The 15,586-nt window shown below is 44.3% G+C and overlaps 1 protein-coding gene across 1 annotated transcript; it reads right to left on the bottom strand.

The window, feature by feature from the left end:
• Positions 1–3,182: 3,182 nt before the first annotated feature.
• LOC310876104 (fibrinogen alpha chain-like) lies at positions 3,183–15,567 on the bottom strand (the record flags this gene model as incomplete). Its single annotated transcript, XM_083789550.1, has 11 exons — positions 3,183–3,527; positions 4,183–4,328; positions 6,080–6,237; positions 8,741–9,437; positions 10,038–10,614; positions 10,841–11,005; positions 11,583–11,681; positions 12,082–12,227; positions 13,308–13,491; positions 14,093–14,188; positions 15,511–15,567. 11 exons carry the CDS (start codon positions 15,565–15,567, stop codon positions 3,183–3,185), a joined length of 2,670 nt encoding a protein of 889 aa, XP_083645676.1.
• Between the last annotated feature and the right edge of the window lie 19 nt (positions 15,568–15,586).

The raw sequence follows: 15,586 nt of genomic DNA on the forward strand, positions 1-15,586 counted from the left end.
TGTGGCTGTCTCTTTAAGAGCGACTGTCATCTACTTTCACCAGCAAAACAAAAATGTTCAATAATAAATATAATATAATTATGTAATATATCGGTATCGGCCGATATGACCCTGCAAATAATCGGAGATCGGTCATCATTTCATAATCGTGCACTCTAATATTTATACAAATTGCAATGAAAGGTCATCATGAAAGTTTTCGGCCATTTTCATGGGCAAAATGTGGAGAAAATCAATCTCCTCTTGTGGCGCTCCCTGGCACAAAAGGCATTTGAATAATGTTGATGAATGGGCGTCTCTAGCCAAATACATTTCAGGGTCCTTGACATAAAAAGGTTTGAGAACCTGAAACCTGAAAGTCACTCGACTCAAAGTCACACATGACCTGATAAACCTTCAGCTGAAATCGCACATTTTGCAGCAGGGATAAAGTTGTGTAGTTGTGCTAATATGGTCCCATGTATGTGTGGGTGATTGTGATGTGAACCCGTGTGTACAGTGTGTGTGTGTGTGTGTGTGTGTGTGTGTGTGTGTGTGTGTGACGTGTTTAATGTGTGCATAAAGGACTAAAGTCTGTCTCGACTGTCCTCCGCTACTCAATAAAGATATTGAGGAATATACATGAACCCTTCTCTCCTGTCTTGATTGTGTTGCTTTGTTGGGGTTATTTTGTTGTTTTCTGTCTTCCAAATCTGTTCTACCTCTGACTGTCATACCTACACAGTCAAATCCTCAAGGCTAATTGAATTTGACCCAAATTAACTTGTCCAATGGGACACCTGTGTAGATTGTGGTTAATTTACAATGTGCCTACATGCCTAAACCTCACAATACTTATTCTTTGTTAACTTATCTTGTGCCACCCCTTAAATCCCTAAACTAAACTAATTTGCCATTTTTTTAATATTTTCAAATATCTTTTTAAATAGTTCAAATAGCCGATCTACAAGCTCACAACGTGTCGATGTAGATAGGCTGTTGAACTATTGTAAATGTTTTCCAAAATACATTAGTAAAAAATGGCAAATAAGTTCACCGATAAGGGGTAAGGGCCCCCATGTCTGAGAAACTACAGTATAACCACAAGATACAATAAGCTCACACAGAATGTGACTAATGACTGTTTTTATTTATTTGCATTGATCTGTAAATTAATTTCACACATAAGAACAGTAAAATAAATTGTTAAAACACATGTGGACAAACCATCTGCTGCATGAAACAAAATAAGAAATTATGTACAAAATATAATACTGAACCAAATTATATTTTTGGGTCAAATGCTCACTCAGATGTCAATGAAATGAATGTGAAACACATACAAAGCTACCACTGAATGACCATAACAGGTCCATTTGGTTCCATTTGTACACTTAGAGTTAAGGAGGTCCTTAACATTCCAGAACTACTAGTTGGACTCATATGGGCTGTATTTTGCGTGTCTTAAGTACCAGGTCGTATTACTTAACTTAAGACCTGGAGGCGTGATCAATGCCATTTGGCTATTCTGAGTGGCCAAAGAGCATTGACCACGCCTCCAGGTCTTAAGTTAAGTAATAAGACCTGGTACTTAAGACACGCAAAATACAGCCCTATATAGTATGCCATAGTGTCGTAGTTAATAAGTGTCTGAAGAAAACCTGGAGACTTGACATTCAGTAATTGGGTACTTGGTTTCGATGCAAGTTGGGAACAAAATGAAAATCGGGAATGCATACCCCCACCCTAGTATAAAATGCCCATTATTTTTTTGCAACAATAGGTCGCATTTACTATGAAGACCTGATCTCCGGTCCGTCCGTTAGTTAGTTAGTCAGTCACCCACGCCTCCATACATGGTCACGCCTTGTGACATCACACCTCCATATATGGTCATGCCTCGTCACATCACATGACATCATGGAGACCCTTAGATCTCCATATCTGCATAATGGAGCCGGCGTCTTAAGGCTCATACATAGTCTGGATTTTCGGTGGTGGGGTGACCACCGAACTACAACATGACGTCACGAGCCGCGGTGAAGAGCAAACCACCGCCACCGCTCCAGCCCTTCTCTCTGTTTTTTACTCACCACCGCTCAACGTTATTTCAGCTCTGGTGGTCAGCTCACCACCGGAGCGGTGGTCACCTCACCACCGAAAATCCAGACTATGAATAGGCCTTCACTGGTACAGTATACCTGTATGTTGTCATAGCACCCGTTTTAACTGTCTGTCTGTGTCCCTTTTGTGCCCAGGAGATCTCTTTATCTGTCTGTCTGCCTACAGTATATCCTTTTATGCCCATAGGCCTATCTGTCTGTCCTTGTGGAGAATGCAAACTGGTAAAGTGGACTGGTTAAGTAATCAAATGGCAGGTGTGGGGTTGCCATGGCAATCATTTGGCTCAGGCAGAGGCTGGAAAATGCACAGGTGTGGGGAGTTAGGCTTATTAAGTCCACTATGCTAAGCTATGACCAGAGCCTTTTGTGGTGGTTCTGGTCGGTGGGGGCGAACGGTTCTCGAGTTACGTGGATTACAGACACAATATGGACACAAACATTTGGGGGGGGGGGGTCACGTACTGTACGTACATGCTCTGCTAGACGGACTGTGCCTTGCTTAGGTAATACATCGTAAAAAAGGAGTACAAAATAGTACTTGAGTCAAAGTACAGAAGAGTAGGACCTATGTGAGGTTTATTTTAAATGGAGTTACAAAGTGCTTTTAAGGAAACTATGAAAAGCAGGATTCCCAGATGACAGGACTTAAAGACCATTACTGTATAAAAAGTAACCAACAAACTATACGATAAGCATTGGCCAAATTGTCAAATAATATAAGAAAGAGGCTACATTTGCGACAATAGCCGATCTTCAATCTCACAACGCCTCACGCTGCCAGAGTTAGTAGATGCTTGATTTCTTTATTGCAATATGTATCTGTGGAACTGAGTCAAACTAAATTGAATGCCACAACTTCTACATTCCAAGTGCTTGTCAGGGTGGGGGGTCCCCAGTTAAAATATATTTGGGGGTCACGCTCTGCAAAGGTTCGGAACCACTGCTCTAAAAGACAGACGAGCAACACTATAGAGTCTGTGATGCACCTAAGCCCAACCGGGACCAAAGTGGCTTGAACTGACCGTCACTGTCATCCTTAGAACCCTGTGCTCTCACTAGTCGGCCTAAACCCAAACATCCTCACTCCAATTCTAGATAGGAGTCCTCCATAACATCTACCAACAGAAGGTCATCCAGAACCACCTGGTTCTGCTCGATATCCTCAAACTGGGTCAGAAGTTCCTTCTGCACCATGGGAATGCTCTTGTACTCCCTGGACGGTGGCGGTCCAAAGTCCACGGGCTGCAGTTTGATTTGCGGGATGTGCTCCTGAGGTGGAGTGCTGAGCTTCGTCCGCTGGTTCTCCGTCCTCTCCAGCTTGTCCGTCTCACCCTGAAGAGCCTGGTAGACCAGCTGGTCGACGCTGAAAGGCAGGGTGGAACGGCAGGAGCCTCCGCAGGCTCGAAGCTTCATGTCGATGTCCACCTGATGGGGGAGATGTCACAGTCACTGTCACTTCACTTGTTATTTACAATCATAACGTTGACCATGTAGTCCTTAAAACAAATAGCCTACGGTATAATAGTTGGCCAATCCTATTAGCTGCCTTCCCCATTCGCTGCCTATGGTTTCTGGTAATATTATTGACCACTTATTTTGTATATCCGTGGCAAAGATCTTTTATTGAGCGGCTTGGGCCGCCCAATATAATATTTTTGGCTGGCACAAAACATTCAAGTTTGAGAACTATTATTTGTAGAATTGGCCCTTTGTGACTCATGACTAGTTACCGCTACATCTTGCAAACAAACCTGTGCTATAAACACGCCAACGCTGAAGGTCAACATGTTACAGGTCAACACAAGATGAACGAAGTTGAGAGGGTGTAAGTAAATATTTGTTTGGACAAAGATCAGTACAGAGTAAAGTACAGAGAGGTGGTTACAGGGTAAGTACAGAGATTCACTGACGGACCGTGCGTGTGTGTGTTTGATTACTTCACTCAAATAGAAATATTGTATTTTTGACTTGAAAATATATTATGAATGAACCACTTAGCTTTGTGCCCGACAGCGAGGATACACTTTGTCCATCACTGCTCTTTGATCCCTCCCCTCATTTCCTCCCCTCGTCTCCTCACCTCTCGTCTGTACAGCTCTTCCACCTGTTCCTGGACTGTTCCTCGTAGCTCCTTGAGTCTCTGCGACAACGCTGTCGCCCGTTTCCGTAGCGACGTCAAGTTCCTGGCGAGTCCCTCGGCGAAAGCGACGTACTTCTGCTCCGAAACTAAACAAAGATGGCAATGACAGCAGAGTCTTTTCAATGCTACTGTACATTAAGCATCTTTCATCACAGCTCTGACTAAAAATGAGCTTTTTCATAGATTTTATCGATGTAAATTCATGTTTTTTTATTCTTCATACATTTTAAACTTAAACTGTCAATACTTGACCTTTGACTCTAGCTGAGCTACAAGCTCACAAGCTTGTAGATCTGCTATTTTTGGCTAACAATGTTCTCAGAATAGCAATGCTATAGGGTTCAAGGTTGATTAAAGAGAAGAAGATCCTATAACACAAAGATCTGGCAGCCCCCTTGTAGTAACTCTGAGGACCCCTTAGGGATCCCGGACCGCTGCTTTACAGTGTGCATTTATGTGCAGTTATTCAGTGTCTTGCTCAAGGACACTTCGACGCGCAACCAGGAGGATTAGGCCTACTTTTACTCAAGTAAATTTGGCATATACAGGATTATTTTCTACTTCGTCTGTGCGTGTATTACCGTATGAGAGGACAAGGTCTCTACGGTCGGAGTTGTAGACGTGTGTGTATTACCGTATGAGAGGACAAGGTCTCTACAGTTGGAGTTGTAGACGTGTGTGTATTACCGTATGAGAGGACAAGGTCTCTACGGTTGGAGTTGTAGACGTGTGTGTGTATTACCGTATGAGAGGACAAGGTCTCTACGGTTGGAGTTGTAGACGTGTGTGTATTACCGTATGAGAGGACAAGGTCTCTACGGTTGGAGTTGTAGACGTGTGTGTATTACCGTATGAGAGGACAAGGTCTCTACGGTTGGAGTTGTAGACGTATTACCGTATGAGAGGACAAGGTCTCTACGGTTGGAGTTGTAGACGTGTGTGTGTATTACCGTATGAGAGGACAAGGTCTCTACGGTTGGAGTTGTAGACGTATTACCGTATGAGAGGACAAGGTCTCTACGGTTGGAGTTGTAGACGTGTGTGTATTACCGTATGAGAGGACAAGGTCTCTACGGTTGGAGTTGTAGACGTGTGTGTATTACCGTATGAGAGGACAAGGTCTCTACGGTTGGAGTTGTAGACGTGTGTGTATTACCGTATGAGAGGACAAGGTCTCTACGGTTGGAGTTGTAGACGTATTACCGTATGAGAGGACAAGGTCTCTACGGTTGGAGTTGTAGACGTGTGTGTATTACCGTATGAGAGGACAAGGTCTCTACGGTTGGAGTTGTAGACGTGTGTGTATTACCGTATGAGAGGACAAGGTCTCTACGGTCGGAGTTATAGACGTGTGTGTATTACCGTATGAGAGGACAAGGTCTCTACGGTTGGAGTTGTAGACGTGTGTGTATTACCGTATGAGAGGACAAGGTCTCTACGGTCGGAGTTGTAGACGTGTGTGTATTACCGTATGAGAGGACAAGGTCTCTACGGTCGGAGTTGTAGACGTGCGTGTATTACCGTATGAGAGGACAAGGTCTCTACGGTTGGAGTTGTAGACGTGTGTGTGTGTTACCGTATGAGAGGACAAGGTCTCTATACGGTCGGAGTTATAGACGTGTGTGTATTACCGTATGAGAGGACAAGGTCTCTACGGTTGGAGTTGTAGACGTATTACCGTATGAGAGGACAAGGTCTCTACGGTTGGAGTTGTAGACGTGCGTGTATTACCGTATGAGAGGACAAGGTCTCTACGGTTGGAGTTGTAGACGTGTGTGTATTACCGTATGAGAGGACAAGGTCTCTACGGTTGGAGTTGTAGACGTGTGTGTGTTACCGTATGAGAGGACAAGGTCTCTACGGTTGGAGTTGTAGACGTGTGCGGCGGTCTTCATGCACTTCTCCGCCGTGTCGTCGTATCTCTGTTTCCTGTCACACACTTCCTGCAGACGCTCCAACGTCTTTCTCTCCACCTCGGAGATCAAACCCTGCAGCCTGCAGCCCGACGGACACTTAGACACCTGCAGGGGGAGATGACACAGGTCTCTCTCTGCTTGTGTGTGTGTGTGTGTGTGTGTGTGTGTGTGTGTGTGTGTGTGCGTGCGTGCGTGCGTGCGTGCGTGCGTGCGTGCGTGCGTGTGTGTGTGTGTCTGACCCAGTCGTCATCTGTGCAGAGAGCATGGTCTTCAATAGCAGAACACTGCTGTCTCCTCTCATGTGTGTGTTCATCTTGTCTCTGCCTCCTCAGTCTGACGCACACTGTAAAACACACCACAACGCCCACACGTCTCACTCTTCAGTTTCATTTATCAAATTAAACTAAATAACGCATATAACTTTGCTACGTCACTGTTTGGGACCAATTCTTTGAGTTAATATTGCCTTTGTTAACCCATTCTGGGCGGGCACCCATTTTGGTGTTGGCATCATGTTATGCTTTAGCTATTGAAAAATATCAGATCTACAAGCTCATAACGCGCCACCGAGTGGCGCGCTATGAGCTTGTAGGTCTGCTATTTTTGAAAAATCTCAGGTCAGAATGGGTCAATCAGACCAATGTGTGTCCAGTGGAAACCTCGTATGAATCTGATCCTGAATCAGCCTATATAATCCTTTCCCAACATACTGTACATGTTGGCCATACTTGTTTTTACTATTTGTAACAAAGTATTTTTATATTGCAGTGTTCATATTTTTATTTATTTTAGTATAAAACATTTGAATACCTTTTTCACCACTGCTCAAAATAATAAACAAACTTCAGCAGTACAAGACAGTACAGATAGCATCAGATATCAAACTATAATTAAAATAATAGTGTGATCCCGTCTCATCATATTAGGCCTCTTATTCATGAAGCACATTTTACCTGTGTCCTTCATTAGAATATAACACATGCATATGCACACACACGCACTCACGCACACACACACACACACACACACACACACACACACACACACACACACACACACTAAGATGCATCGTGTACTTTGTACATTTCCACATACTTGTGTATACACACTCCGGGTGAGTGAATTCCAATATTGACCATGAGGTCTGCTGACCTCTCTATCTCTTCACTGGCTAAGCCATGACCATGACCATGACCATGCATCCCACACAGTCTTCTGTCATCTTACACCTGCTTCACATAAAGCAATCCTTTTTCTCATCAACATTTACTCACCCTATATGATTCCCATGACGCCTTGAATTTGTGGAGATGATTTTAGTTTTTGTTGCATTCCTGAGCCAATAATATAATATTTGACTAATGGAAGTTAATAGGAGACCAATCTTATAACAAGAGCAAAACCATATATTAAAACATTCTCATAGCACCTGGGTCATCAGTGATTTACAATGTGAGCGTTGTTATGGAGTTTGTAGCATTCTTTTATATAGTCTTGCATTGGTCTACTCTACCGCAGAGTACTATTGCATTATTGGGTCATTTTAATGCGACAAAAACATCTCAATGAATTCAAGGTTTCATGGATTAATGATATTTTTGGTGTGAGCTGTATTCCGTTATGAAGAAAAAAGTGTAATGTCCGCACACGATATAGTCCTGCTCCCCGGCCTTTTTATTTCAACCACAACGTAGCCCGGAGGGGCGACACGTTGTTGTATTTAGGTTGAAATTAAAAGGACGGGGAGCAGAACTATATTGTGACACTAAGATGTGCATATCGTTTTCCTTCTTCACAGCTGTAAAATGAGTGTCCACCCACTATAAGGTAGTCACTTTTCTTTTTGTTTTAACCTAATGTTTGTATACTTTTCTTAAATGGTCTAATTGGTCCACGTTTTTACCCTTTTGTGTCTCGACTTGGTGCTAATAATAATAATAATAAAAGACCCGAGAAAAGACAGTAGTTTCAGTGAACATTCAATCTTTATTTTATTTATTTAGTTAGCAGCAGATGGCATGATCATTGGCATTTATTCAGAGGTCCATTTGGATATCGTGTGTCAGTTGGAACAACATCACAGGGGAGGGAACACGAGAAAACTGGTCAGCACAATTCTATAGTTCATGTTTGCATAATTGATTGAAACAAAGTAACAACAAACTGCCATTTGTTTGACATGACTCAGAAATCGGGTAATGATCTGCGAGTAAGCTTAGATCAACGCCAAGCTCTTGTTTGCCACTGGGGGTCGGGGAACATAAACTAAAAGACTGTCTGTTAACCACATGAACCCTATAGCATCCCTATTCTGGGGGCGAACAGATTTGTAGTCGAGGGAAAACAGAGCCTACGGTAGTAGAGCCTTGGAGGACACCGGTGAACTAAATAGGAGCCAATGTTTACTTTAATACCCTTTTCTCTTTTTACCTCTCTATCTCTTCCCTCAGCTTCCCCTTAACCCAGCAATTACTGCTCAAGCACAGTGACTCTGCCAAGCACAGTAATGACAGAAGTATTATCATGTCGTCTTTGTCTGTCTCTCCTATCCTTCGCATTTGTCCCTTCAAAAGGCAGCAGGCCTGATGAACATCCTGACAGCCTTCAGACTATAATCGGCGGGTTTGTAGGTCACCCACACCACGCCGTTCTCAATCTCGTAGGGAGAGTTGCTTCCCGGGTCATACTGGCCCTTATAGTAAACGCCGTTCAGGTTGGCCGACTGGCAGTTGTTGTACCACCACCCGCCGCCGTACATCTCTGCGCAGTTCTCCACCCACTTGTCGTTGTCGCGGTCGAAGGTGCTAAAGCGCATGCCGTTGTGCGACAGGAACGACTCTAAGCGGGGGTCGCCCTTCAGCAGGGCATCGCCCGCGTCCCCGGTGTACCCCGAGACGCGCAGCTCGTACCGGTCGGCCTCCGAGCCCACCCTGACGGTGTACTCCGCGTTGGCCGTGCCCCCCTCCCAGTCCTCCAGCTCCACCCGCAGCATGGTCTCCCCCTGCGCGGTCAGCAGGTGGAGGTGCTGGTTGCCCAGCCACACCTCCCCCTTGCCCTGCGCGTCAACGGAGCCGAAGCCGCCGCGGTACTCGGCCCAGGAGCGGTTAAAGCTCAGAGCCCCGCTCTCCCTCTGCTGGACTAACATCCACCCACCCATCAGCCCCCCCTGCTGGCAGAAAACCTCCACTACCTCGCCGGATCCCGAGCCGCCGCTGGGCTTAACTTTAAACAGGCCGCTCGTTTCCCCTGTCAGGTGTTTCTGTTGGATGTCGGCGCAATCTGCGGAAGGAGAGGAGGGGGGGAAGTGGGGGTGGGGGAGGGGGGACGCCGATTAGCTTAGACGGGGGAATTCTTTTTAGAAGGGTGAGATGAGATGATGGATGGCGTGGCAAACAATTGCGGCAACATTTTTCCAATTCTGATTCTAATCTGAAGGTGCAAACATGGCAGGTATTGTTATAGGTACTGTTATAACCTATAGGAAGCTCACAATGACAGGTAGTATCACCATGGTGCCCCAATTTAGGTTTTTTTCTGCATTCCTGCGAAGCCATTGTCGGAAAGCCTCCTCAATCGAAATCAGGTCAATCAGGTTCTTGTGTTCCAGTTAGCCATACATTACAATTTTGTCGTGAAAGGTTTATAGCAATGTATCAACTCTACATTTGTTCACATTCAACCCACATACATACATTATTATAATATTGTATAATTCTTAATCACACGATGAATGAACATAGTAGACTTCATTTATGATGATTGCTCTGTTCACTGTTCATTTCGGTACATAGGGCTAGGTAGCATGACGCTAAGGCAAGCAGCCTAGCTAGCAAGCTTTGTTTTTTTCTTTTTATTTCAGTGGTCACTGCTTGGTTGTACCTTTTCCCACATAATCGGCCTGGCGCTCGACACGCTCTCTATGGATGCTCCGGGCTTTAAAATCGGGAACGTCTTCCTCCGGAAGGTCAGTGAAGAACCCGCCGAGGTCCATGCCATGGACGTTTCCGAAGCTTGTTTTGGAACCGAAGGAGGTCTTAGTGTCGAAAGGCGAAGTCGAGGATCCCCTGGAGGGTCCGGTGATCTGGCACTCGGGCCCCCCTTCCGTCACTTCTTCTGTCTTCTCCACCGGTCCATCAGCGGTGTGAACTACTATCTTGCGAGTGGTTCTGGTGCAGGAGACGCTCTTGGAAGAGGTGGAGACATGGTGGGTGGTGGAGGGCTCTCCTCCGGTGAACGCCTCGAAACCTCCGCCCAGTCCGCCGGGGAAGAGGTTGCCGCCGTCTCCTCGGCCGCCGCCGCCGCCGGTGAGCACCGTGATGGGACCGCCGCCCGAGGGAGAGGGCGACGAGGAGGAAGATGTTGATTTGGAGAAGTGAGTACCTGGGACCTTGGAGACGGTTGCCGGGGACGACGGGCTGGCACCTTCATTCTCCAAAGAGAGCGAGATAAACTTCACCTGAGAGAGGGACCGGACGGAGGAGTTAGATTTAGTTTTTGCCATATATGCGTGTCCGTGGATGTGTGCAACATTGTCATCCTTGTCATAGTAAGTTAATACTTACATGGCAAATACTACTACTACAACAACTACTACTACTACTACTACTGCCTAATAATAATAATAATATTAATAATAATATTAATAATAATAATAACAACAACAACAACAACAACAATCTTACATCAGGGAAAAAGTCCTGTTGCTGTCCTGCATCTCCAGCGCCGACGATCTGCTTGGATTTGTACCTGTTGTCAACGACCACCTCCTTCAGAGCTCTGCTCTTCATCACATACATGGTGCTGACCGTCTCAATGCTCTGACCGGACTGGGAGTCCAGCTGAGAGACCTGTGATACAACAGGGCAGAGAAAGAAGGTCAGTGGATGGATCCAAGGACTGGACATGAGAAGAAGAAATGCGTTCTGGTAAATCAAGTTTACCAAGGGTAACTGGACTAAGCATCAGATACTTGTTTACAGCCAGGCCCACATGGAGCATTTCATGGTAGTGGTTCAATGCCTTGTCCAAGGGCACTTCAACGATGGTAATTTTAACGTGTCGGACCGCTGATTCGAACTGGCGACCTTCCGATATCTAGCCCGCTTCGCAATCCACTCGGCCACCGCTGCCAACATGGCCCCTGCTTGGCCATGCCTTCACAAATGGGGCAGTATAGCCGAGCCCACTGCAAAGCTTGTGGAGAGGAGCATCCAATGACTTTAAAGGAGCATATAGTCACCGTCCATGCAGCAGAACAGGAATCAACTGCTTGGCTTAAGGACTTTGCATTTGCTAAATAAATAACAAGTGGATGGATGGATGGATGGATGGATGGATGGGTGGGTGGGTGTGCAGAGAGAGAATGGATATAGTGGAGATGGATCCTTGGATAAGAAGAGGAATAGAGGATGTTATGTACCGTACCTGTTTTTCCAGTGCTACGTAGCTATCTTTATCCACACTGTACTCATTGTAAGTCTTGCATGAGCCCTTACAGGAACGCAGTTTCATGTCAATGTCCACCTACACAAAGAGAAGAGAAGAGAAGAGAAGAGAAGAGAAGAGAAGAGAAGAGAAGAGAAGAGAAGAGAAGAGAAGAGAAGAGAAGAGAAGAGAAGAGAAGAGAAGAGAAGAGAAGAGAAGAGAAGAGAAAATTAATATTAATGGTTTTTGTAAGCCATTGTTTTTGTTGCAATGTTGTGCATATCCCTACTGTACATACTGTATGTACATTGTAAACACATGTTTTATCATGTTAATACAGCTCAATTGAATTGAATTGAATTGAATTGAATTGAATTGAATTGAATTGAATTGAATTGAATTGAATTGAATTGAATTGAATTGAATTGCTTAAATCATTGAGTTGTGTGTTGAGATGTGTGCCATTTCTTTTGCCATGTTGTGTTTGTTGTAGGCCTACCTCAAGCCTCATCATCTGAATGCTCTGGTCCTTGACACGCTCTTTCATCGCCCCCAGGGTTCTCAGCTGTCTATCGATTTTGATCTTCATGTCCACAATCCTCTGACGCAGGTTCTGGGCCAGGTCATAGTAGGTGTTGTCATTACCTGGGGTGAGAGAGAGAGAGATTTAATTGAATTGAATTGAATTGAATTGAATTGAATTGAATTGAATTGCATTGAATTGAATTGAATTGAATTGAATTGAATTGAATTGAATTGAATTGAATTGAATTGAATTTAATTTAATTTAATTTAATTTAATTTAATTCATGGAGGGACTGAAAATGTATTTGAATATAACATAACTTAGAGAGTGAGAGAGAGAGAGAGAGAAGTGTTGATTGAATTTAATAATTATAATATATTTTTAATTAAACTGAAATCAGAAAGAGTCATATTTTTTTAACTGGGTAAGAGAAGGACATTGCCATTATCAGGAGATTAAGTGACTTGAGTTGAATGACAATGACAGATGAATAGACAGGAACATAATTATATCGGCCATTGCCAATGTCTATCCATCTGTCATTGCTGTCTGCTTAGATAACACACACACACTATTGTGCACGTGCACATTATCACGACTATCAAACTAGGAAGGGTATAGCCTGGTCAGCCTGCAATGACATGCATAAGATCTGGTCATCCCAGTTTAGTAATATATTTAGGACCGTCGAGACGACTGTCGAGACGATTCTACTCTATGGCTCCGAGACATGGACACTTTCAAAGAAATTAGAGAAACGGTTGGATGGCACTTTCTAATGAGAGCGCAAAATCTCTTTTGAAAGAGCCACCCATCGACTAATCTAATTCACTAGTCCGATCCAGAAGAACACAGTTTGCCGGCCACTGCTACAGAGCTGACAATGAGGTTATATCTTCCCTTCTTCTCTGGAATCCTACTGCCTCAAAGCAGACCAGAGGTACTGTAGAAAACTGTGGTTCTCTCATCGCTAGGGACACATGCATTCAGTAAGCAAGAACTGGGGATGGCAATGAAGGACCGGAAAGTCTGGCGTGGCATTGTGAAATCCATGATCTCGACCATGATCTCGAACGCACGCATGCGCATGCACGCATGCACGCATGCACGCACACACACACACACACACACACACACACACACACACACACACACACACACACACACACACACACACACACACACACACACACACACACCTGCATCAAGGATGAGTTTTTCTCTCAGGTTGTCGTAGGTCGTCTTGGAGCCCTGGTCGGCTATGCGGTGGCTAGCCTGGCTGTCGGCCAGCAGCTTCCGGATGCTCTCTATTTTCTTCAGCAGCTCGTGGTCGTACTTGTCCATCAGACCTTGGATACGACAGCCGGACGGACACTTAACAGTCTGGGGTTGGAGTGGACAGAAGGAGAGGAGGAGAGGATTGAGAGAGAGGTCCAAAACATTTGTGTTTTTAAACTTAGAGCGCATTGGCTGTCTGTCTGTCTGTGGAGGAGCACTAGCACCTCCAATGCATGCATGGCTTTCCAAAATTACATAATGTGGCAGTCATGTCTATGGACTTTTAATGTTTGTTTAGACAGCGGCGGCTCTACAGGGGGGGCATTGGGGGGCAATGCACACCCAGATTGGACTTTGTGCCTCTCCAGTCTAGATTGGCCATATTTTACAAATGTTAAATCTATGTTCTTCATGATTTTTAACAAAAAATAAAACGTTTGCCAGCCAAGTCTATGGACTTTAATGTTTGTTTAGGGCAGTTATGATGACATTTGTTTGCCAGCCAAGTCTATGGACTTGGACAGAGACTTTAATGTTTGTTTAGTGCAGCAAATGACAACGTAAGACGTCCTCTGCCAATTTAAATATATCTTTGTAGTACATATCTTGTACATATCCAGTTCGTGATCACCTGACCAAAACAACACAATGGATTAACTAATTGATGTATACAAAAAAGGAAATGGAAAAAAAACATGTTTCTTACCCAGTCATCGTCTGTGCAGAAGGGCCATTCCTTCTTTGTGTCACATTTATCTGCCTTGGTGCCATGCTCCATGGGACGAGCCCCCCTGGGGTCCACCACTACTGCCTGCAATGAGATGAGGTGAGGGGAGACTAGATTAGATGGAACCAAATGACATTATGGGAGATTGTTACATTACTATACTGCAGTGGTTCCCAAACATATTGCTTCAAACACCAAAAGGGGTTCCCGCCCAAAATGGGTTTTAATTAGGATCATCGGTAACCTAGTGTGTAAGTAGGGAAGCAATCTGAGAATCCCATCGTCAAATATTCGGGAAAACAGCGCCTCCCCTGTTGTTCCTCGAAATTTGACTTCCTGAACTACAGCTTCCATACTTGTAGGCCAGTGATACGTTTCTTTGTACTGCTTGCCGACAGACTAGTTGACGCGAGGCAACAGTCTGTCTTGAGAGACTAGTAGGGAAGTGGCCAGGAAGTCGGAAGAGTCATTCTGTGTGCATATAGCCCATTCCGCCCTTGCCAGCAATCAATGCACCCTTTTCAGATTTCAGTGCATTTAATGCAGGAGGTTCTCACATGTGTTTGGTCCGGGTCCGACGTACTAACAGTACGACAGGCATTAGTCTGACACCCCACCCAAAACCCAAACGCTAAACCTATAACCTCACAGGAACCTCCCCAGCTAAATGGTTGGAAGTTTGTAACCAAATGCACACTTACAGGTCTGTAACTCTGAGAGTGTGCAAATGGAACCAAATGCACACTTACAGGTCTGTAACTCTGAGAGTGTGCACATGGAACCAAATGCACACTTACAGGTCTGTAACTCTGAGAGTGTCCACATGGAACCAAATGCACACTTACAGGTCTGTAACTCTGAGAGTGTGCAAATGGAACCAAATGGACACTTACAGGTCTGTAACTCTGAGAGTGTGCAAATGGAACCAAATGAACCCTCACAGTTGAAACAGGCGATCATGTTCAATAACACGTGTAGTAAATTTAGTGAAGTGTAAGTTTATGAAGACTTGGTTATCATACAACCATATAGTCCAGGAGAATTGTACGACATTTAAACAAGGAATATTGTTCAGTAATTTACACCTGCTTACAGGCGGTGCAAATGACTGCACACTACAACACAATCAATAGGCCACAAAAACAGCATACAAATGCAGAAACACTTTCAAAGTAATGAAGAATGAGTAAAAAAAAAAAAAAAAAAGATTTTGAAAAATATAAAGAAAAGTGAAAAAGTTACATTTAGACAAGACAAGAATTTAAACAGAGAGAAAGTTATTGGCACCTATAGCCTATAATCTAGCCTATAGGTGCCAAGCAACCTGACAGATTGCTGTGTGTCACAAGGCCTAAAAAATATATCTTAAAAATAAATAAATGAAAGCACATTCTTACCATGGTTGAGGCCACGACAAACAAGCCGAGACAGAGGAGTATATTCTGTCGTTCCATCTTTTGCCTTTGCTGTCTT

Source organism: Protomyctophum parallelum (assembly GCF_964188405.1).
Source record: "Protomyctophum parallelum genome assembly, chromosome: 18".
In the NCBI taxonomy this organism is placed as follows: Eukaryota; Metazoa; Chordata; class Actinopteri; order Myctophiformes; family Myctophidae; genus Protomyctophum; species Protomyctophum parallelum.